Source organism: Phascolarctos cinereus, unplaced genomic scaffold (assembly GCF_003287225.1).
Source record: "Phascolarctos cinereus isolate Bilbo 61053 unplaced genomic scaffold, phaCin_HiC Scaffold_726;HRSCAF=1367, whole genome shotgun sequence".
Lineage (NCBI taxonomy): Eukaryota > Metazoa > Chordata > Mammalia > Diprotodontia > Phascolarctidae > Phascolarctos > Phascolarctos cinereus.
The window spans coordinates 241,374,350-241,398,024 of NW_027556098.1; the positions used below are offsets into that span (position 1 = coordinate 241,374,350).

At 34.9% G+C, this 23,675-nt stretch overlaps 1 protein-coding gene across 1 annotated transcript in view; it reads right to left on the minus strand.

Annotated features, from left to right (window-relative positions):
* RIF1 (replication timing regulatory factor 1) overlaps positions 1 to 23,675 on the minus strand; it is a 60,371-nt gene that overhangs the window by 12,234 nt on the left and 24,462 nt on the right. The window contains 17 exon segments of the mRNA XM_020970333.2: positions 5,443 to 8,418; positions 8,913 to 8,967; positions 9,081 to 9,158; positions 9,447 to 9,507; positions 9,510 to 9,597; positions 11,140 to 11,262; positions 12,801 to 12,897; positions 14,250 to 14,452; positions 14,700 to 14,742; positions 15,921 to 16,185; positions 17,185 to 17,284; positions 17,861 to 18,010; positions 18,413 to 18,520; positions 20,692 to 20,872; positions 21,151 to 21,224; positions 22,278 to 22,364; positions 23,559 to 23,659. Of these exon segments, the coding sequence (XP_020825992.1) occupies positions 5,443 to 8,418; positions 8,913 to 8,967; positions 9,081 to 9,158; positions 9,447 to 9,507; positions 9,510 to 9,597; positions 11,140 to 11,262; positions 12,801 to 12,897; positions 14,250 to 14,452; positions 14,700 to 14,742; positions 15,921 to 16,185; positions 17,185 to 17,284; positions 17,861 to 18,010; positions 18,413 to 18,520; positions 20,692 to 20,872; positions 21,151 to 21,224; positions 22,278 to 22,364; positions 23,559 to 23,659 (4,790 nt within the window).

The window sequence follows — 23,675 nt, forward strand, 5'->3', positions numbered from 1 at the left end:
ATTTTTGGTTGCTTTCTTGAATTTTGTCTTGCACTCTATTAATTACTCCTATATTATAGCTTTTTTTCTGTGTTTCTTACTTTGGGTGATTACGAGTAGGCGTTTTGATTAGTTTTACAGGACTCGAAGCAAACACCCAATTCTCACATTTTAGTTTTTCTAGCATCATCTACACACTCAGAAGCCGAAGTGCTTCACAATAAATGACTTGGAAAAATAGCTGGTCAGAGGGACACCTAACTTACTCTTACATTAGTGTCTGGTTAGTCTCTCATTTCAGGATTCTAGTAATATAATTGGCTGTATAATTTGGGGTTCAGGGAATTTAGATTTGGAAAGAACCTTGAATGACCATCTAAAGACAATTTTATAGAAGAAAAAACCCCCAATAATTATTAAGTGCCAAATGTGTAGGAGATCACTTTTTGAATTACTATCAACAAGCATTTTAATAAGTGCCCACTATATACCAGATACTACAATAGGTGTTCTCCCTCTTGGGCAAACATGTACATATTTAAATATACACCAAAAAAAAAAAGGTTGTTTTTTAGCTCTTTTTGGGGGGTGGGAGGAAGGGCATTAATAGCTTAGAAAGGGGAAACATCAAGAAACGTTTCATGTGAAATGTGGTACTAGTGGTAAGCTTTGAATGAAATGAGGCATTTTAAGAGAGAATTGAGGAAGTGCATCTTCTAGGCAAGAAAAACACCCTGTGAAAAAGCAGAGGCCAGTTGGTTGGATCATAGAGAAATGAAGGACAGTAATATATAATAAAAGCTTTGAAAAGTAGGCATTGAGCAATGAAGTAACAGGATCTGACTTGTAATAGTGTAAATTTAGGTAAGGCATAACTTCTGCCATTGAGGTAATTACAAGGGAAAGATGAAAACAAAAATACTCAAACAGATAACTATAATACACAATGAGTACACTGAGAGTGTTACAAACTCGACTGTTACATGCGGTCAGTTGTGTTAAAGGGATCACCCGAACTTGTCTTTTTGAATTGCCATATTTTCCAGAAACACCGGAGCTTGCGGGAGGCCTTGAACATGTCAAGTTTGAAGCACACTTCCCCTTCCTCCACCTCGAGCTAAAATAATTTGTTGTTTGTACCCCATGCTGGACTCCCTGTGTGTCCTTGGGACTCAAGACTGGGGCCAGCCAGTTTGTACTAGACTGGGAAACTGCTTGTTCAGCTGGGACCCTTGCACATAAGCAGACCATCCTAGCTTCAAAGTCTAGTAGCTCCCAAGGGAAAAGAATGCAGCTTTTACCATCTTAATTATTCATGATTTCTCCTCCTCTGCCACTCCCACTTAGATGGACATTTCTGTTTCTCCTCCTCTCTTTGTGGCAATTTCATAAATATGAAAGCTTCTGTTTGGATTGTGAACTCTTTGCTCTTGCTTAGGGTTCCATGTGCACGTTCATTTCTTTTACTTTCTTTTTTGGAGGCATTTGGGGTTAAGTGACTTGCCTAGGGTCACACAGCTAGTAAGTGTCAAGTATTTGGTCTGAGACCAGATTTGAACTCAGGTACTCCTGACTTCAGGGCCAGTACTCTTATCCATTGCGCCACCTGGCCGCCCCCACATTCATTTCTTTTAAGATAAATCTAGTTGCAATGCAATGTTTCATGGACTTGTGATGTCGTTTTTGGTTAACAGAAGGCAGGTGGTTACCACCGAAAGGGAGGGAATTTAATTTACCAAAGTTGCTCAGTGGAACAGACCTGATAAGACCACAAACAAAGCCAAAATATCTAAGTAGCAGAAGAAATACAACTGAGCTATTCTCTACAAATAATCCACAAAGATCTAGAAAATGTACTAAACCAAATCTTGACTGGGAGAATCAAGCTTAAAAAAATCAGAATGAGTCATTTTTCCAGCCTAGATTAACATAGGGAAGTAAAGGTCTGAGGATACTAGGGCTGGTCCTAGCCAGAATCAATTACAACACCTGTCAAAGGTGTGCACTGGGGCAAAAAGAAGCCGAGATCTGCACAAACAGATCTGACCTTGTGCAGGAAGCTGAAACAGGTGCCAACAGCTCTGTTGCTCACTACTCAGTGCTAAGTCACAGATCCAATACAAAACAAGGAGTATCCTGGTTCCTAGAAGTGGCTGTCCAGGCCAAATAACAGTCACTGGGCTTTGGCTGTGGACTAATTAAGGTACAATGTCTCAGCTTCAGTCCTCAACATGCAACAAAATAACTGAGCAAAGAAGCCCAGACCAAAAAGGAGCCTGCAATTGTTACCTGCAGAGCTTTCCAGGTAGCTGACAGCTATTGTCCATCTGTCTCCTGGCACTTCAATCAAAGGCAAAAATTCAGTTGTATTGCTCTCCAGTCAGGAAGATTTACAGAGCCAAGATGAGAAAGGCAGAGCGCAGACTGCACCATGTATCAGACCACTTTAGGTGCAGGTCCCCCAGCCTGTAACACAACCCTCAATAACCTGGCAAGGGTGGGAAGAAAAAATGCAACAGAATACAAGCCCGGCTTAGAATTTAAAAAGGAGTCTTTCAGATTTATGGTTAGGGGAAGAATTCTAAACTAGGTAAGGAAAACAAAGGAGATCATAAAAGACAAATCTGAGAAAATAAAATTGTAGTTTTCATACAAATGAGATCAATGTAACTAGTACAAGGGAAATTCTTGATTGTAGAGAAGTTTTCACATTAGGAAAGTTTGTTATCTGAGATATACAGAAAACTGAAGCAATAGCAATGCCTACAAAGCCACTGAAACATTCTTTTAAAAAAATGCATAGGAGAGAATCCATGCTGCGAAGGAGCCCCAGACAAGCAGAACACTTCTGAAAGTAATGTATGGCATTTATTATATACTTTTTCAAAAGGGAAGGTGGTACAAAATGGAGAGGTGCGCTTTTATAAAAACAACTATTTTCTATCATATATATGGAAATGCTCCTTTGGGGGTTTAAGTTCAGGATAAAAAAAATTAAAAGGATAATGAAAACACAGTTATGAAAGATACCTGATCCCATTCTCATGTTTCACATAATGAGCTTTAATAAAGTCACGTGTCATGTAACCACTGAGTTTATTATGGATGATGTTGTTCTATACCTTTTTTTTTTTTGGCTCGTTTACTCCCCAGTTTTACCAGCAATAATTATTAAATGGGGAATTTTGACAATATTGTCGGGGAAAAGATGGAGATAAATGGATTAAGTATTCATACAATCAGCTGGGTTCAGAACTAATTAGATGGCCAGCCTTAAAGACTAACTGTTAAGGTATCAATAGTCCCATGACAAGACATATCCAATAGGCAACTCCACAGCTCTGTGCTTAACCCTATACTACCCAAAATTTTTATCAATAATTTGGATAAAGGTTCATCAACTATGCAAATGATAGAACAATGGGAAAGAAAGCTAATAATGGATGACAGAATCATGATCTAAAAGGATCTTAGCAGGCTAGAGTACTGAGGTGAATTTATTAAAAATGGAAATTTATTAAAGAGAGATAAGTGAAGTCTTGCACCTGGGTTAAAAAAAAACATCAAGGCTAGACAGCAGATGCTCTGAAAAAAGACCTGCATGTCAGTCAGAGTGTTTGCAAGTGCGATTAATTAGTGGTATGTATGGCAAGCAAAAAAGTTAATCTGCGTTAAAATGGTATAGCCTGCAGGAATTGGGAGGTGATATAGTCCTACTGTACTCTGCATTCAGACCTCATCTGGAGTACTAGCTTCAGTTCTGGGCACTATGTTTTAAGAAAAATATCGATAAGCTAGAGAATGTTTATATCACATAGGATGGTGAAAATCTTCAAGCCTCTGTCATATAAAGACAGGTTTGAAGAACTGATGTTTAGCTAGGATAAGAGACTTACAGTAGTCATGATTATTCTCTTTGAATATCTAAAGGGCTGTCAGGTAAGAAGAATTAGATTTTTCCTCTTTGGACCCACCGGGTAGACAAATGAAGAGTGGTGGGCCGAAACTGCAAAGAAAAATTTAGGCTTGATGTCATGAAGAAAAAAACCAAAACCTAACAATTAAGAGTTGTCCAAAAGTAGAATTAGCTGCCTCAAGAGATAGTAGGCTCCCAATCCTTGGATATCTTAAAATAAATTGGTTTCTTTTGGATAAGAGGTTGGAATAATCTCTGAGGTCCCTTCCAAATCTCAAATTATTCACTGAATTCTCCTAGTGGAAAATATGCCCAGGCAATGGTTACAACACTCAACTATTTCTGATTTTAAGACTCATTTTGTGCCTTGCCAATTTTCAGTATGTCAGAGATAACCATTTTTAAACTCCTGCATTTATTAGCTCTACAAATTGTCTTCATTTTTACTCTGTCCAACAAAAATCTCAATATAATGAGGTATTTTTCTGCTTGTGAAAAAGGAAACCAATTACACTATAATTTGCCCAAAGTCACATAGCTAGTAAGTGTCTGGGGCCACATTTGAAATCAGGAGTTCCTGACTCCAAATCCAGCTCTTTATCCCCTTTACAACCTAGATGCCTCTAGAAATCCTTGCTCTAATTCCTAATGAAAGGCAAATACATACAATGCAGAAGGCTTTAGGAAATAAATTGCAATACTGAAGATAAGGCAAATTCCCTAGACCTCAAAACCCTTCAGGGAGAGCTTGATTAAGCTAATCTACTCAAAGAAACCTGAATAAAGGAGAATTATACAACTTTGCTAAGCAAGCTAAAATAGGAACACGAATTTTTACAAATTTAACTGACAACTAATTATAAAATTAAAAAAGGTAATTAGTTGTAAACTAGTGTCATAAAGCAGAGTGGTTATATGGAAGTTAAAACGATACTTTAGACTATGGAAAGTCCAGACAGCCTACATCTATGTAGATGTACAGTCAGAATCCCAAAATTCAAAAAGCTCTCATATGTTTTGGCACTCAAATTTTTGCATGTAGCAGCAGGCTATAAGATCATCAAAATATAGAATTTAGCCACGGAAGGACACATACTTATGTAGCATAACCCCGTTCTTTTACATCTGGGAAAGTTGAAGCTCAGAGAAGCGATTTACCTAAGATCAAAAACGTAATAACTGGCAGAACCAAGATTTAAACCCTATTCTTCCAGCTTCAGAGCTAATGCTATTTCTAGTATGCTTGGCACTAAACTCTAAAACATGAGCAAATGCTCATAAGTGATTTGTAATAAGATGTTGCCTGTCCTGCTCAGTTAGAAGGTACTTTTTTTAGGGGTGGTTACCATTAGTCCATTGATCTTGCATTTTCTCACTACAATCTGGAGCAGAGAATTCAGGGTGAGGTTAAAAAATAGGTAACTGAAGTTCCTTATTGGTAAAAATGCTACAATCATATGCAGATTGAAAGTATGGAGATATATTGCAGAAATACATGCACACCTACACATGTATGTACCCAACAAAAGCCAGTTTTTACTGTCTACCTTATTAAGAGGTGATGGGGCCTCCTCTTCCTGTTGTCTTTTTACTCCTCTCTTCAAAATGCTGGTAGAAGGAGAAGCCAAAGGAGACCACATACAGCGTGTCTGCACTCCACTTGGGCTATCATTTTCAAATTGAGTGTCTACTACCCTTAACTTCTGAGGAGAAACATTACTTTCTTCTGTTATCAGCTCAGAAACATTTGCAAGTGTTTTTGATGGTTCTTCCACTTTCTCTGGTTCCTCCACTTTCTCTGAGATATCCTCAATTTTCTCTAAAATTTCATCATTGATTTCTTCTACCTCAACATGATCTTGATCTAATTTAGTTTGTTCAGTGTCATCAAAGTCTGCTTTTACCATTTCTGGTGTGCCAGATTCTGCTTTTGCTTCTACAGTATTCATTTTCTCAGGTGACTCTAACACATCAGTTTCAGCACTTGCCTCAAGTGCTTTGGCCTGGGCATTATCTGCTCCAGCCTCAGGCTCAGCCATGGCACTTTCCTCAGATGTGTTAACTTTCATCCTCGTCTCAGGAACATCCACATCAGCACTTGACTTAAACTTGTCCATCTCAGTTGTAATAACAGTTTCATGCTTTATTTCTGCTTCAGGATCAGATTTTGCCTGTACTTCAAGTGTACTGTTTTCATTATCAGCATTCTTTCTTTCTACGTGCTGACTTATTTCCTCTTCTAATAAAGTTACTGGTTGTTCTCTCCTAATCTCTAGAACAGCTTTCTGTTCAAAAGAATCTTGATAACTATCAATTGGTAGACCGGAATTGATCATTTTATTAGCCTGATCAGAAGGTTCTTTCACTACAAGGTCTGTTTCATTATTAATAATGACACAAGTTTTGTTTTCAAAGTTTACTCTTTCTGGGGGAGGATGATCTTCAAAATTAGAAATTTCTTTCAATTCATTTTCTGATCCAGTCACTGAATCATTCAAAGCCTCAGTTTCTTTCCTGTGAAGTAATGGTACAACAGCAGTACAAGATTCCTTTAAAGGTTTTACTTCTAAGTTTGTGCCCACATAAGAAGTTTCCAAAGGACATTCAGTGGCCTGTATACCTAGTTTTTGTGGTTCATCCATTTTTGTATCATAATTATCTGTGTTTTTTAATAAGGTAAAGAATTTTTCTTGAAGTTTTGACTTTTCTCCACAACAATCACAGCTCTTTGATCTTCTCACCCTCCGACTTCTTTTGTGAAGACATTCAATTGCCTGTAGGGGGTTTCCAGAAAGCAAGGAGGTATCTGATATATCTGATACATCTGCCCCTGGAGAAATAACACTAGTGTCCACAGAATCTTGCTTATGAAGTTTTTTATTTATATTTCTAGTCCTTAAAATTAACTCTGGAACACAAGAGTTTGAACCGGAATCCTCTACAAATGTGCTAATTTTATTTTTCTCCTCATTTGTGTTCTCTATATCACTAGAAACTTCTGATGGGTCTGTAGATACTATAGAAACATTAATAACTGAAGAGTCCTGTGTGTTGTTCATATCAAAAGTCTGAGATGACAATCTTATCTCCATGCCCAATTCAGAACTTGTTTCACCTTCATTTTTAGTTTCAGATCCTAGATAGTCCTTACTTTCTATTTTTCCCTTAGTGTTTTCATTTTCAAGACTACTACTCTTATTTTTCCATTTTCCAGATTTTTTCTTATTAGAAAGTTCTTCTTTAGTCTCTGAACTATCAGATTCAGAATTTTCAATACTAGAAAGCAAACCTTGGGATGCTCTCCTTGTCTGATACCTTGTTCGTCCTCTTACAGGTTTTTGTGAGGAATTATCTGAACTACAGTCCTGCAAATCATCAACATTTGACTTCACATTCTCAAATTCAGGTTTTAATTTGTTAATTTCAATGTTAGTTTGTTCTGAAGTCTTCTCAATTAAATTGTTTGCTTTCTTACTTAAATGTTCTTGTTCATCTACATTTTTTTCAGAAATTGGTTTCTGCTTTTGTGATACATCATCCTTTATTTGTGATAGCTTCTTCTGAACAGACTTCTCCTCTTCCTTTCGCCTTTCCTTTTTTTCTTGACTGTTTTCTTTATCTTGTTTATCTGGAGTACATTCTATATCTAAGCGTCGTCTTGAAGACCTTCTAAGTGTTTTCTGATTAGATGATACCTGTATATGACCATCATCATTATTAGATATTTGGTCTGTTGTGGGTATTACTTCTGGAGGTGTATTTTCTTTGGATTCCAAATTATTTCCTAAATCATTTCCTTCTGTAATGTTTTCTACCACTTCAAGACTTTCTACTGGATGTTGAAACTTTAGTTCTTCACATTCCAATACATTAGCTTGAGGAAGAGTGTCCTGGGTATCCTCTGTATGATCCAGTGAATCAGCCAACTTATTTTCTACAGGCATTACAGAACCACCAGATTCTTGAACATTTTTATCTTGTTCTGATCTTAACAGCTTAGGTCGTTTACTTCCTGTGTGTTCTGTTTTATTTGGTCTTCGAACTGTTTTTTTGGTTCCATTTATGATTTTTTCCCTATCAGTTTTTGAAATATTTATTTCTTTGGTCTTTATTTTCATTGAGGCACTTGCTATATCCATATTTTCTTGGTTCTCTGACACTGAAACAGCTCCTGATACAGTATTCAAAATAGAAGGACTAAAGGGTCTGTTTTCTGATGTATCAAATTTTTCCAAAGTAATAAAAGACTGTCTTCGGCTTATAGGTCCACTAGAAACTGAGCTATTACTGGTATTCAAGGTATTTTCACTGATGCATGTGTTTTCTCCTGAAGGCTCCTTTGAAACAATTTTAGAAGAATTTTTTTCAATGTGCTTTTTTATATTTAATAATAAATTGTTCTTATCATGGCAACTTTGCATCTTATGTTTTGGGATAGAGGGTTTTTCAGGATGCTTCTCAATACTACTATCCACCATGCTACCTTCAGTGTTGTTCTTTGCATTAGCATTCTCTCCTCCTTCCTGTACAGAAAGTAAAATTTAAGTTATCTTATGAAAATCATGGTCTTGCCCAAAACCTCAATTTATACAAAAAACACTTAACATTACAAGTGTTGTAAAAGTAGCTATCACTTATTAATTCAAAAGTTGCTAAGTCTTCTTTTATCTACCTAATTTCCTTATTTCGAAAATGATGAAAATATCTGCATAGCTGGTTTCAGAGGGATATAAGAAGTGTTCCAGAACTGTAAAGTCATGCTACTATTGCTAATATGTGGCAACAATATGCTACAGTTACACGTTCTATTTTATTTTACTTCTACTCTATGAATTATAGAAAACAATCCACTAAGTGGCACGTGGTTTTAGATCTAATGAACACTTGGATTATGGCTATGGGTCCTATAATAACATTAACAAAAGACTACACTGTCAATCTTGGAATAAAGGAAATACCAAGATATAAATATGAATGGCGAACAACTTCTGAAATCTCCAAAATAAATTAGTTGTACCTTCATGATAATCTTTGATTCTTCCTTTGATTCTTCAGTTAAACTTGGATTTTCCCTACGGCAAATAAATATGCAAATTATATTTCTGTTGTGCATTATTATTTTTTTTTTGATTTGAGAAATCAGAAAAGGTCTTATGGAAGGCTTACTTAAGCTTCAATTACTTACAGAGTTTCTTCTTGAGTATGGTAAGAAAAACTATCTTGTGATACATCCAGATTATTGTACAGAGTAGGAATATCACTTCTGTAAAGGAAATCATTTTATAATTAAATGAAAAATGTTCCAATTATTATTACATACTAAACTTTGCAAACAAATGTTAAAACAAAAGTACAAATTTTCTTCCCCTCTACATGCAAAGCCAAAAAATCTGTTACATTATTTACCATACTGCCAACTACAATATAACCTTTGGTTAGTTTTAGTATAAAAAGGTTTTTAATGACAAAAAAATAGCTTCAAATTTAGTACCTAAAATCAATAGAGAAAATCCATTTTAAGTTACCAATAATGTTAATTATGCTTACGAACCTCTTTGTTCTAAGTACTTCTTTCTGATGTTCAGTTAGAATTCTTTCCTTTGTTTCTTCTCATTGGGAGGTATAAACACAAAATCAACAGATGAACAATCTTCCAAAATGACATCTTTTTTTAATTTAGGAGACAAAAATTCTAGTTTCATCTACAAAAAAATTGAAGACAATATATTAATTTTCAGGTTTTATAAAAATTTCTTATTTCAAGACCATTCACTTACATTTTTCTACTAGAAATACAATGTAAATTTAAGAAATTAAATGTTTTCCACATTTAAGTATCTTACTCTTTTGCTGCTTTTGTAGAAGGAAGTTTATTTTAGACCACGATAAGATAATGTTTGAAATCTATGTTTACCTACATCATATGGCTAAAAATATTTCTTAAGACTACAGAAAGAAAACAGTAACATATATTTATTAAATTAGCCAAGAATTTCGGCACCAACTAGAAAAACTGGTAAGAAAAAGCAAAGGTGCTACAGCAGGCTTGGCAACTTTAAAGTATAACAATGAGATTTTCTGTAAAAGAGACATTTTCATTATGCTTCAACAGAAGACAGTACTGGGGCCAAAAAGTTCAAGGATGTCATCAATGCAACCAAAATATGTTATGGTATAAGAAACAATACAAGGTCTTCAATTACAAATCGCTCAGGCACGGATCCCCAGGGATATGCTCAAGTTCTAACCTTATCCTTAGATTGTTTTACTTTTATTATTACCCTCCATTTTGCATTTTTAAAGATAAAGCTACTTTAACCTACATATTCTTTAGTCTATAATTAATCTCAAAGGTGTTATGTAAAAAGAAGAGAAACTGACTCTTAAAGACAACCAAAGAATAAAAGCTTTTCAAAGGCAAATATATTTGCAAATCTGGGCACCATACATCAGTCTGCTGGTAATTTAATTGGCTCTTAACTTTTGATTTTTTTTTTCAGTTTTAATTTCTTTTTAAATGTGTTCATTGTGATAAGAAAAATTTACTTCTCAAAATGTATAATAAGAAAGTGTTAGTTCTAAATATTTTATATCATGGTTCACATGACAAATAATGAAAATAATTACTGAAACACCTTCAGGGCAGTTAGGTGGCACAGTGAGGAACCTGAAGTCAGGAAGACCTGACTTCAAATTCAGCCTCAGATGTTTACTGGCTGTATGATCCTGGGCAAGTCATGTAACCCTGTTTGTCTCAGTTTCCTCATCTATAAAATGAACTGGAAAAGGAAATGGAAAACCATTCCAGTATCTTTGCCAAGAAAACCAAATGGGGTCACAAAGAGTCAGACATGCATGGCTGAAAACAACTGAACAACAATAATAACTGATACACCTTTAACACTATCTGGAGAACAATCGCTAAATAACAACAGAGAACTCTGCCACCTCTTATTATTTTTCCCCAATAGTTTTTCTTTGTCCTAACTTCTACAGTCTTCCCTGATCCATTTCTAACCAGCCACTACAACTGTTGCCTTCAAGCCTATGCAACTCCTTCTAAGATTTACTTCCCAACAACAAAAAAATCTGACTGACCTTTTTTTTTTTGGTGAGACAATTGGGGTTAAGTGACTTACCCAGGTCACACAGCTAGTGAGTGTTATGTCCCCCCACCCCCCTCCGGCTTTTTTTTCTGACCAACTTTTAAAAGGGTCTATTAAATTCACTTTAAATTACCTTACCTTAGCTGGTGATTTTAGATCTTTTCCTTTCAGATTCTTTGCATGTAAAGATAAAAAATCTTGTTTTCCACAAGACTGTATTTCTATACCACTTATCTTTGTGTCTAATTGTGAATTTTCTGTCTGTTTTAAAAAAAATCCATATTTCAAAAAATTGTAAAATGTGTTAGTTTTGTCTAATAAAGCTATTTTCACTTTTCTATACTATAGTTTAATATTATATTTTAATACCATATCCTAAACCAATGACATAGCTGAACTACACCCATAGTGACAAACTTAAACATGTCAATCTGATTTATTATTAAATCCTCCTAGAGTAGTGAGTTCTTAATTTTTTTGTGTCATGACCTCTTAGGTAATTTAGTAAAATCTATGGACTTCTCAGAATGTTTTAAAACACACATAAAATATACAGTATTACAAAAAGAAGTAAATTATTTTCAAAAAAAATTTTTTTTTCCTCGTTCAAGTTCACAGATTCCTCCTTAGGTTAGAAATGCCTTCCTTATAATTCTAAAATTCCAAATATAGGCACAAAAGACCCATCCATCTTTACAGAATAAAATGCTAAAACACCATATGATATCAATATCAGATCCATTAGAAATACATTTTGGGGTCTTTTTTATTTCCCCCCCTGTAATTCACTATCTTATTGAAGCTCAATCACTGTGTTGGTTGGAGCAATATTTTATATCAACAAGGAAAAGCTATTCAAAGATAAAGCTTGAAACAAAAAAAAAATAAAGGGATATTATTAATATATTAATTCCCAGAATGCCTAAATTCCCTTGGTATAAGAAGTTTTAGTCACCACATGCCAATGTTTTTAAATGAACAAAATTAGTTATATAGTAATAAAAAGGACCATCAATTACACTGAAATAGTAATACACACACACACACACACACACACACACACACACACACACACACACAGACTCTCTCTTTCCCCCCCCTCGGAAAAAAAACACCCCACCTACACAGAACCTAGGTAAAGAACTCTTATCTTAAAAGGAATAAAGTTTTGCCTACTTCATAAAATACAGCAAATGTGTTTTACTTCCATTTATCATTTTGAATAAATCTTAGTTAATTATAAACTTAAGTTATTAGACTCAAGAAATAGATCCTTTATTCATATCACTACAAATTTCACAGATCCTAATGTAACATAATTACGAACTGAAGGTTTGTATTACTAGAAATTACATTTTTAGCCTGTAGTCTACTGAGAGAAATAGATCTAAGTTTCTTGTTCCTTTAATAATAACCACAATTCTGGTGGGTAGTTAGGGAGCCAGTATTTTTCTTCCTCTACTGGAAGAAGATTAAGTTGCTGCTTTTTTAAAGCTATACTGATTCACCTACAACTCTGTTCTCCTCTCCTTTTACAATAACAAAGAATTAAAATGAAGAGCTCTTCTACACCAGTGGTGACAAACTCAAATAGTAATAATTTCTGCAACCACATCAACTTGGAAAGCCACAAATTAACATCATCTATGTTGTACTGTATTTTAATTTGTTTTGTTTTAACTTACCCTAATTCATTCTAAAATGGTTCAGGCTCAGTTTTTTTTGAAGGGAGGAGCACTCAGCCACTCAGTTCTTCAAAAAATATAGTAATTAGAGAATTAACAAAAAACAGTACTTACTCCCTCCGAATAGAGGCCACCAGATTCTTCTATTGGTTCAACTTCAAAACCAGGTAACAAAAGCAAACATTTCTGTTTGGCTTGTTTCAATACAGTTCTTCAAAAAGAAAAGGGTGGAAGGGAGGAAAGAGTGGAATTAATTCATAAGCATTATTAAGTCCTACATACAAATAAGTACATTTAGACAAGAAACTTTATGATAAATACTTATCTTGTCCTTCTCCCCCCCCCATCAAGTACTCTATACTAAATTATAGGTATGTCAATACAATTAAATTCACTAAATAGAGAGAACCTGAGTGTCTGTGAATAGAGGTTCCTCTATCAGTGGCTAGTAATACTAAGGTAAACAAAAATTATCTTTTATGCAGTTTACCACACAAGCTGCCAAGTATAATCAAAATATTTTTACTTGGGTGGGAACAAACAGAACTAGAAGGGAAGTACAGAAAAAGTCTAGGGAAAAATGTTTAACCCCAAACTCAGTTTCCCCTTTCTGAATCTTTTAGCTAAGGAATCCTCTCTCCCAGTTACTTAATAACCTAAGCCTCTTTACTACTTTCCCTATGAAATCAAGTTATAATGACTTATCATTAGTTAACTTTCACTTAAATTGTATGATTGATACCAAGACAAAGGAGGCTGACAAGTGTTACCCTTCAGGAAGCATAAAAACCAGAGTCCTCTTTTATTAGAATTTCAAACTAAAGTCTCTAGGGAACTCGAGGTGAAGAAACTCCCTTCAATACAGAACATATCTTCTATGCAACTAATAAGTTTTTGCTACAGCAAAGTTATCTACAGCTGTGGTGTCAAACCTAAATAGAAACTGGGCCATTAAACCGTGTATAAGGACCCTTGCAGATCACTTAGTTTTAAAAAGGCAATGTTTATTTAGTTATTTCCCTACATTTTAATCACATTTTGGCGTGTTGCTATTTGACACCTCTGATTTGGGTGAAGTGATCTGACCAAGTCTTTCTGCTTTCCAGGAGGGTTCTCTATCCAGGGTTCCTGGCAGCTTCTATTTCCTACACTGACATTCTCTTACTTTAAGCTTGACTACCTGAATTAGGTCACTAAGATGAGGAATCTCAAATCAAAAGCAGGAGAGAGAGAGTTGCTGCCAATCAAACAGAATGACAAGAGCAGATACAAAGATTTATTAAATTTAACACCCTAATAGTCAATTGCTTATACCCTTCAACAGGCTATTGGAGTATCTCTGTGGCAGGGGTGAATTCCCAAGGACCCTGGATAATAACAGTAATGAAACCTGTGAGGTTAATTAAGTACAACCTCACAGAATTAGGAGTCACTTTTACTGAAGAAAACAAGCCTTCTATATTCATTAATATAAACTCAATAATAGTTTCACCTCTAATCAAAGTATTCATTTAGAACTTCAATCTATGAACATTATTATAGAAATTAAAATTTTCATCTTACTTTAGTTCTTCAGGATACTCCAGCAGAGTCTCTTTAGCAAATGTGTCATTCCAGAACTGAACACTCTGTTTGCGGATCTGTTTATTTTTGTGCAGAAATATTATGCACAATAATGGGGAGAGTTGTTCTAAAAGCTCATTGTTATAAGTGCCATTGTAGCGAAACTGAAGACATCTAAGAATCTCTCCTAAGAGCTTTTCTAACTAGGAAAAAGCATAAAATTTAGAAATATTACTTTTTAAGTTAAAATAAAACAAAAAACCCCAATCAAATTAGACACTATTTTCAGAACATAGTCTATTACTATTTAATTTCAAAAGTTATAGGAGGTAAGATATATGGTTTGCAAGTACATATAGAAAATAACTTGTACTTATTAAATCTAAATTGTAAAGGATTTATAAGTGATGGGAAAGCAGGAAGAAGTGATGACATCTGTCAATTTTTTACCTTGTTGTTGAGGCAATTATACACTTTAGGCACATCACTAAGCCTGGGACAAAAAAAAAATCAAGATGAAGAAATGATTATCACTTGGCAATTCAGGCTGTAATTATACAGGAAGCTATATCCTAAGTGGTTGGCAAAATATTACTTTGTGCTTGATTATCCCCAAAATCATACATACGTAAGTTTTTAAATAAACTTAAAAACATAAATACACTAATGGAGCTTGCTATTTAAAAGATATAAAACAACAAACTTTTTTAAAAGTTCCTTATCTCTAAATTTGCTTAAAACAAGAAATGCTTTAACATATTTACAAATAAAATATAAGGAGATTCCCCATAAATCATAGATCTCAAACTACTGCAGAAAACCAGAATATAATTAAATTTATTTTAGGTCAACTGTTTTTTCTTTTTCAGACCTCTTCTAATAAATTTTCAAGTCTGAATACATGACTCTTTGCACTGCTAGGGAATGTATGATAGAACATGTGTCATAGGATCACAAATCTAGAACTGGAAGGGACCTCAGAGATTATTTGGTCTAACACCTTCATTTTGTAGACAGAAAAGCTCAGGCCCAAGGTGGTTAAGTGCCTTGCCCAAAGTCACACTGGTATTAACAGTCACATGAGAATTGAACTCAGGTTTTCCTGAGTTAGCTAAAACATTAGGTTTTAGAACTAGAACGATCTCATATCATATTATTCAAACCCCTCATTTTATAGATTCAGAAATGGAAACCCAGCAAAATGGACTGACCTCTTCAAGGTCACACATGAAGCAATTGAACCAGCACTCAAATCCAGTACTATTCTTCAAATCTAGCAATCTTTCCAAGATACCACACTCCATATTACTATTACCACATCAGTTACTAACATGCTACATTTTTAACATAAAGCAGGCCTAACATAGCGTGGTTACTATAATAAAAATACCTTACTCTAAGGCATACGGATATACATATAGAATATCTATGTCAAATGACACACTACATAAAGTGCTTTTGCAAATATCATTAACTATCATTACATACGCTGGACATACATTTTAAACATGTCAGTCTACATTTCAAAACACTTGATAGTTTCTTCACCATTTAAAGTTTATTAAAGTAAATAATCTTCATTAACATCAGTTTTAAAAATTTGCTTCCTAGAAACAAAAACTTACAAATGCAATTCTCTCCAAATTTCTGAATGAAACTCAATATACTTACTTCGAATTTTCATATAACAATGCCAAAGGCTTTGTTAAAGTTGCAAAGATTGTCTGTATCACTGAAGGCAAAGACACATGGCCAAGAATAGTAGAAATAATGCTGATAATTGAACTACCAACAGAAAGGAGTGTTTCAGAATGAAGATTCTTGATGCTGACATCATGGAAAGCATCCATCATTTTCAGGATAACTTTAAATAAAGAAGTCAACTTCCCTAAAGGTTCTTTTTTTTTCTTGGACCAATCTGTAGGTGTCTGTGGTACTGAAAATAGAAGCAGTTTGGTTAAAGACAAAAGCCTTTTCAAGATTTATTCTTTCATAGAATACTTAATGTCTTGGCTCCAAGATGAACAATAGTTTAAACAAGTTTAGGTATGCCATACTTGTCTAAACGATTGTGTTCTTTGCGAGCGTGTCCTTTCTCTACGTATATAAACTTGTAGACTGTATGGAACAGACTACAAGTTTACATATGTAGACGAACACACTCATTCACAACTTGAGGTACATAATGAAGATGAAATAAGTACAAACATTTCCCACTTTTAAAAAGGCTCATAAGTAAAAAGATAACATCTTCCTGAACAAATGGATAATTATTTTCTTGGATCTTCACAACAACCTGGGAAATAGCACAACTGGTACTTTCCAAGTAAGAAAGCTCCACGGCATGAAATCGCTCTCTGCCCTATACTACACTGTAGCCCAAACTCATTAAGAATAAAATAATGAAGAAACTTTTATTGAATGTCTATGTGAAAAGGAGTGGCAATTCAAATAGGCATAATACATGGCCCCTGCCCTTGCTAAAGTTAATACGATGCTGCAGAGATTTGGTGAGAAATACCACAAGGCATATCCAAAGTGGTAAATGAAATGGTGGGACTAATATTTGCTGTAGAATAATAATGCTTGAAGGTGTGATGAGTACTATCATCCCTTTACACAATTCTGGACCATGTAATATGCTGGTACAAAAAGGGGATATATGCCAAAGTTATAAAACATTCAAAATTTTATTTATAAGTTAAGCAGAGCTCGTTTTAATTGAAACCTGAAGCTGTCTCTAATCCTTGGGTACAATATCAAAGGCAATGCTTCAGCCAATATGCTGGATAGATCCCTGAGCTATGAAATGATAGATTTAGAGTTAAATTGTCTAGTTTAATACCTCATTTTCTAGATTTATAAAGTGAAGCCAAGAGATTACCATACAATATTTTTCATATTCGTTTAAAAAAAAAGGCACATCAATACTCACATTTAATTTGGGGTTGATGTTTAGTACTGTATGGTGAAAAATCGATGCATTCAACTATTACTGTAGCAACATGGGCAATCCTATCCAAAAAAGACAAGTTCTAAGGGGAAAAAAAATTAGAAACATCCAATCGTTAATTAGTATAGTATCTTAGGCTAAATGAAAAGCAGGTAAGTTTGTCAATGGTGATTAGTATCATCCATTTCACATGTCTGCCTTTGCCAACGTTCCCCAATGATTTACTCTTGTACTTTCGTAGCCTAATTGAAGTCTCCCATCCTAAAAGTAATTTACCTCTCTCTAGGTCATCCAAGCTGTTGTTCAACTTGACTCCATGGTAAAAAGTATTCCTGTCTGGCTCCCCATGCTTAAGGAACGCAAGTCCTGGCTGTTCTACCCTGTACCCACATACCTTTATGGCTCTGGATACCTACTCCTTTCTTTCTATTACTTAATGCTCGGTGAATCTTCTCAACTGGAGTGTTACCTTTCAACTAATTCCCAACCAATCTCCCATTTTTACAACTGCCTATTCTGTAACTGTTTCAACTAATTCACATTCAATTTCTAACCAATCACGCACTTATAAGACTTCTTGTAATTTACCTACTGTCGATATAACCAATTAATATTAGTCCCGGTAGACCTTTAAAAGAATTTAGTAATAAAAACTTACTGCAAAAGTGTTGTCATCTAAGGCAGACATCATCTTAAGACACAGTTCATCACAGCATAAGTTTTCTTCTGCTGTTGCTACCAAAGCTGCACAACGGGCAAATGTTCGATACAGTTCTGACCAAGTTCGAAGTAATGATTTGATAGTGGGCTTTTAAAAAAGATCAAGTAGAAAAACTAGGTTACTGCCAATTCCATTAACTGTATAAGTCAATCTCTGTTACTTAAAGTTAAACTATACCAATAGTATCCTGCAAAGAAAAAGAAAAGTAGAAGCAAATTTCAGCTTCGGTAACTCTTTACAGAACACAAATAAGTCTAATTTATCAAAAAAGGAAGAGAGAGAAGAAGAGAAAGAAAGAGAGAGAAGAAGAGAAAGAAAGAGAGAGAAGAAAGAGAAGAAGAAGAGAGAGAGAGAGAGAGAGAGAGAGAGAGAGAGAGGGAGGGAGAGTGGGTGTATCTCACAGTGATAAGTCAACATTACAGCCTAAAACTTTCCCAGAAAATGTTCTACTCTCCCCACCCCTCCCAAAGCCATAACCCATAAACTTACCAATGGAAACTCTTGTGCTGGAAAAACATGGGTTATTGGTAGCATCAATGCACTATAGACAGCACTGAAATTGTGCTCCAATGCATCTCCCTGATTTACTTCATTGGTCTGAATAAAATATAAGAGGAAAATTCTATTCAAGCTGCCAAGATAAACAGCCAATTTGACATTATTATGAGTACTAGAAAAGAAGTTTAAAATGGAAGAAATTCTAACAGGGAAGCTTATTTTATTTTCTTTAATTAAAAAAAAAAGACTAAATGAGCAAAATACCCTGTACATAATGGCTTTCTTGTAGAAAGCAATGTTTTTCAACACAAAATGATTTCTGTTCTCATGGGAGATGTAAATGTACATTTTCTTGTGCCATAAAGCTATTCGAAGAATTCATATACTAGGTGAAATACATCATAAGAGCAAATCTAACAATACTCTAACTCTTACTTTCATTGGTCTCAATAAAATACAAAAGAAATATTCAAATAAAAGAGCTATTCTAATAGTAACATGCAAAGTTACTACACAGTGATTTTTTAAAAAGAAAATCTGCGAGACATGAGAAGACATTTCCCCACACTGAATAAATACTTCCTATAACAGACTTTTTCAACACATTACTTTTGAACTTCTTCACTTCTTTATTATAAAGGACGGCTCCTGAGGAATGGGAGAGGGAGGGTCAGGGGAAAAAGATATAGTACGAAATGCAGGTTTTAATTTACACAATCTTATCTTCCCAAGTCACAAGTAAACTAGTTTTTGGAGCCCCTGATTCCAAACTTGTAACACTTAAAAATCTAAATCAATATAGCCAGACCACATTTTAGAGGGAAAAGTCATGATTTCTCTTAGACTAATAGGATTCGTGAAAACACAGGTGTTTATGAACTGTGGAATGTGTTCACCATTAGAATGTAAGCTCATTAGGGGTAGAGACTGTTTTATTCTTATTTGTATTGCCAGTGCCTGAAACATTCATCAGCAATTCATATTTGACTGACTCACATCTTTCAAAGACTTTAGAACTCTTACCAGCGCAATGACTACCCATTACTCTATAATACAAATGCTGAAACATGTTACTACTTGGGAGAAAAAAAGACCATGCAATGCTTTCCATTGTCCATCAAATAAAGCCTCCAATCCTTTACCTGCATTCAAAAGCTGGTGGCAGTCTTTTATCTTTTATCACTCTTCTTTACATACTCTATGCTCTGGCCAAACTCTTTATACCGTGAACAACACCTGACTTTACCTGCTTCCAGTCCTTCACTGATAACCCTATTATGAAATATTTCCCCATCCCATTCTACCTTTTAAAGCCCAAGAAGTTGTCTCTCTCTTATTGTGAAGCATACCTGATTACACACACCAAGTTCCTTCCCCTTTGCTCATATTTAGAATGTTTTTGCACTGTCTCTGTTATCACTCATCAATTGACAAGTTTTACAGATCCTACTTTGATAATACCTTGCACATTCCATCTCCTCTCTAGTCAGCTGGCCACCACCCCACCTCATCAACTCTTACCAGGATTATTTTAACAAACCTTCTAATTGCATTCCCTGCCTTAAATCTCTCCACTCTCCAAACCATCTTCCACACAAGTGCAAAGGTGAAATTCATAAAGCACAGGTCTGACCACATCCTTCCGTACCCAGCAAACTTCCATGGCTCCTATTGCCTCTAGCATTTGTTACATACTCCCCTTGATTTAGCTCTGGAATCTGACTCCAAGGTACCTTTCCAGCTTTATTATATTTCATGCTCTCTAAAGTCCTGACAAACTTGTCTTCTTATAGTTCACACACACACAACATGCTATCTTTTACCTCTGTGCTTTTATACAGGTTGTGATGCACTCCCATCTTGTCTCTCAAAATCTCAGGGCTTCTTTCAAAGCTCAATTCAAATGCCACCTGAAGCCTTTCCTTATCTCCCTCATGGCTAGTACCCTTCCATTCTAAATCACTTTGTCTTATATTTATTTTGTCTACGTGCGTGTGCAGACTGTGCATACAAATTTGTACATATTTTCTCCCCAAAGAGAATGGTAGTTCCTTGATGTCCGAGACTGTGTTTCTTCCTATTTCTAGAGCCTAGTATATAGTTAACACTTACTAAACGTTTGTTGACTGAATCTTTATATTTCTCCCCCAGAGCTTAGCACACTTCTTGGATAGATATTACAATGTTAGCCAAACTGAATACATATAAGATGGAAGGGGAAAATTCTGCTTTAAAATTCTTTAGTGGAATAAAGAAATATGAGAGGATACCTGGTTAATCAGTTCCGTTAATGGGTTGACTAGAATGCTCCACATTCGCCACAGATGCTCTTTGTTATCAAGGTGCTTTGCATTTTGATTAATAACATTTAAAACAGAATCACTGAAAGCTAGTGGAGAAGTTGGGCCAGTAAGAACACAACCTACAAGCGTTTCCAGGTTTTGAAAGAACCTAAAAAGGAAAAACATTCTACTGAACTTTTTGCATGCATTAAGGCTTTATACAAATTTTAATTGCCAGAAGCACTCTAAAACAAAGGAGATCAAAAGATTTGTACTCAACCTTTGTTGTCCTGCCCACTTCAATTTTTTTATTTTAAAAAACCCTACTGAGAAACATCATCCCAATTTCCTAACATCTTTTCAATTATAATTTAAACAAATTGTTCTTCCTAGATAATATTTGACAAAGGCCACAATCTTAGTTGAATCACGATTGGGAAAGCTCACCTTTCATCAGCCACACCACATTCCAAGAGGTTATTACTAAAAATTAATTGAATTAAGAACAAAGCTGGAGTTCCCTGTATAGAAAAGGAGAGGAATACTAATAAATTTGAATTATAAAAATTCTAAGTATTTTTACAAGTTATTAAGTATATAAATGTATATATAGCTATCCATATAAACAGTAGCCCACCTTACTAATATCATACCATCTGAAATTTAAGTGTATCATACTTCCAGATAGGACACATCTTAAGTATGATACAATAAATTTAATCGGTGCCTCTTACCAAACAACAAATTAAAACACTATCTCATGTGGGACAAGTAAAAGGACACTTAACAAAACAACCACATGTTCTGGGACTGCAAAATTTATTTCTTCATTCTTTAGTGAAATGATGACTCTTCACCTTTTATAAAGAAATCTGTGTCAAACACTTTTTCACTTTCCAAATTATTAAAGCTAGCCTTGCTATAACCTAGCAGTTTTTCTTGATCATTATTATTAAAAATTAAATACTATGAAACCATGGCAGTTTAATGAAAATGTTATGTCAACACTTCCTTTTTTTTTTTTGGGGGGGGTGGTCTAGGCAATGGAGTTAAGTGACTTGCCCGGGGTCACACAGCTAGTTAAGTGTTGTGTCTGAGGCCACATTTGAACTCAGCTCCTCCTGAATCCAGGGTCAAAGCTCTATCCACTGTGCCACCTAGCTGCCCTCATTTCGTTTTCTTGCCCAGACCTTTCTATAACAATTAAAAACAAGTTTTCACTAAAAGTTATAATATATAAGATAGTTATATAGCATAAAGCAAAAGGCCTTTTCTCTTCCATAAGGATCCACACATTAGTAAGGTACAATCAATTTTAGCATTCAAGCAGAAAATCCCTGGATGATACTATGGCAAATGTTATGAAGATACCATAAAGCAAAAGACACTGTTCTTGCTGCACCCTCCCTCAGCTTTCCCCCACCGCTCCATAGTTCACAAGGCAATCAGCTTGAAGCCATTTCTTAGTGAAACACTGTTTCTCTCACTGATGTGGTCACATACGTACGCACACGCACATGTGCGTACTCGTACACACACACACACACACCCCCCATGACATTTAAGATACTTGCATTAAGAAGATCCATGTTAGCAACTTGATATGCTGGTGAACCTAATACTTTCTGAGGTAGTCCTTTAATTGTAATTTCTATGAGGACCTAAGGAAATTTTTTTTAAAAAATGGGACAAAAATTATTCCAAAAGAAGACCCCAACTTGGCAAAAGTGAAATACAAGTTTCCACAAAGACACATGATTGCAAAAGTTACAAGTCTGACCAAAAATAACTAATGAGTTACTTAATAGGATATTAGGAAGACATAGACAGATTTAATAATTTACAAAATTGTCACATCTTCATAATGCTTTGTTAAGTAAGGTATGATAAGCAAGTTTTACTCATTTTTACAAAGAAACTACACAAGGCAAGTGAGTTGACTGGAGCTAAGGCTTAAGTTTCCTGATGTATGTAGTTCAATGCTCTTTATATAGCATAGTATACTAGTATTCCAAAACACTAAATAAATCAGCAGATTCAGTATGAGTTCAAGCTGAAATCATATGATGACACACAAGTTATGGAGGGCACTTCAACAGTTCATTTATTTCCAGCACCACTTTCCCATATGATTGTAAAGAATTCACCTGCAATGTAACTTTTAAATACCTCTTGATCTGCCAGGTGGACTTATTTAAAATCTAATCTACTCTCAACAAATTTCCATTTTCCATGTAACCCTTACTATTCTATTAAAAAAAATGTTCCCTAAGTACCTATTTTGTGAAGCACAAAGGGCTAAGTATACAAATATGAAAAAAACAACAGTTCAGAAAATTTATAATCTAGTTGAGAAAGATGACATGAATAAACAGGTAACCATAAAAATGACAAATTTGTAGGTGTACAGGAGAAGCAAAAGTATGGAGGGGGGAGGGAGGAGGGAGGAGGAAGAGAGGGGGGAGAGGGAGAGAGAGAGAAAGTGAGAAGGGGGTGGGGAGAGACAGGTAAAACACAGAGAAGGTAAAAGGAAAAACAAAATAAGGCATTGGATGGCCCTGTTCCTGTTATTAAAGTAGGGAAGTTACTTGATAAGACAGGTTAGTATGGAATGAAAGATTTCCACTATAACTGCAAATTAATTACAGTGGCAAGATTACAATAACCAAGCTGGATTTTTTACAACTATATAATAGTATTTCTTCAGGATTTATTTTCCAGTAAGTGACTGATTCATTTGTTCAATCATATAATAAGAAATTTGCATAAAACTATGAGCTTATAAGACAAGCAATGTGGCAAAAAAAGGTAAAAAAATTTTTTTGCTTCAAAAAAACTGTTAATAAAACACTTACCAATGTTTTTGATACAGGAAATGCATCAGCTGTCACTATGCTTTTCAAAGACTGTAGCAAAAGGGTCAATACTTCTGAGCCCTGTCTTTCTTTTTTGTTACCTAATAGTTCAGAAAT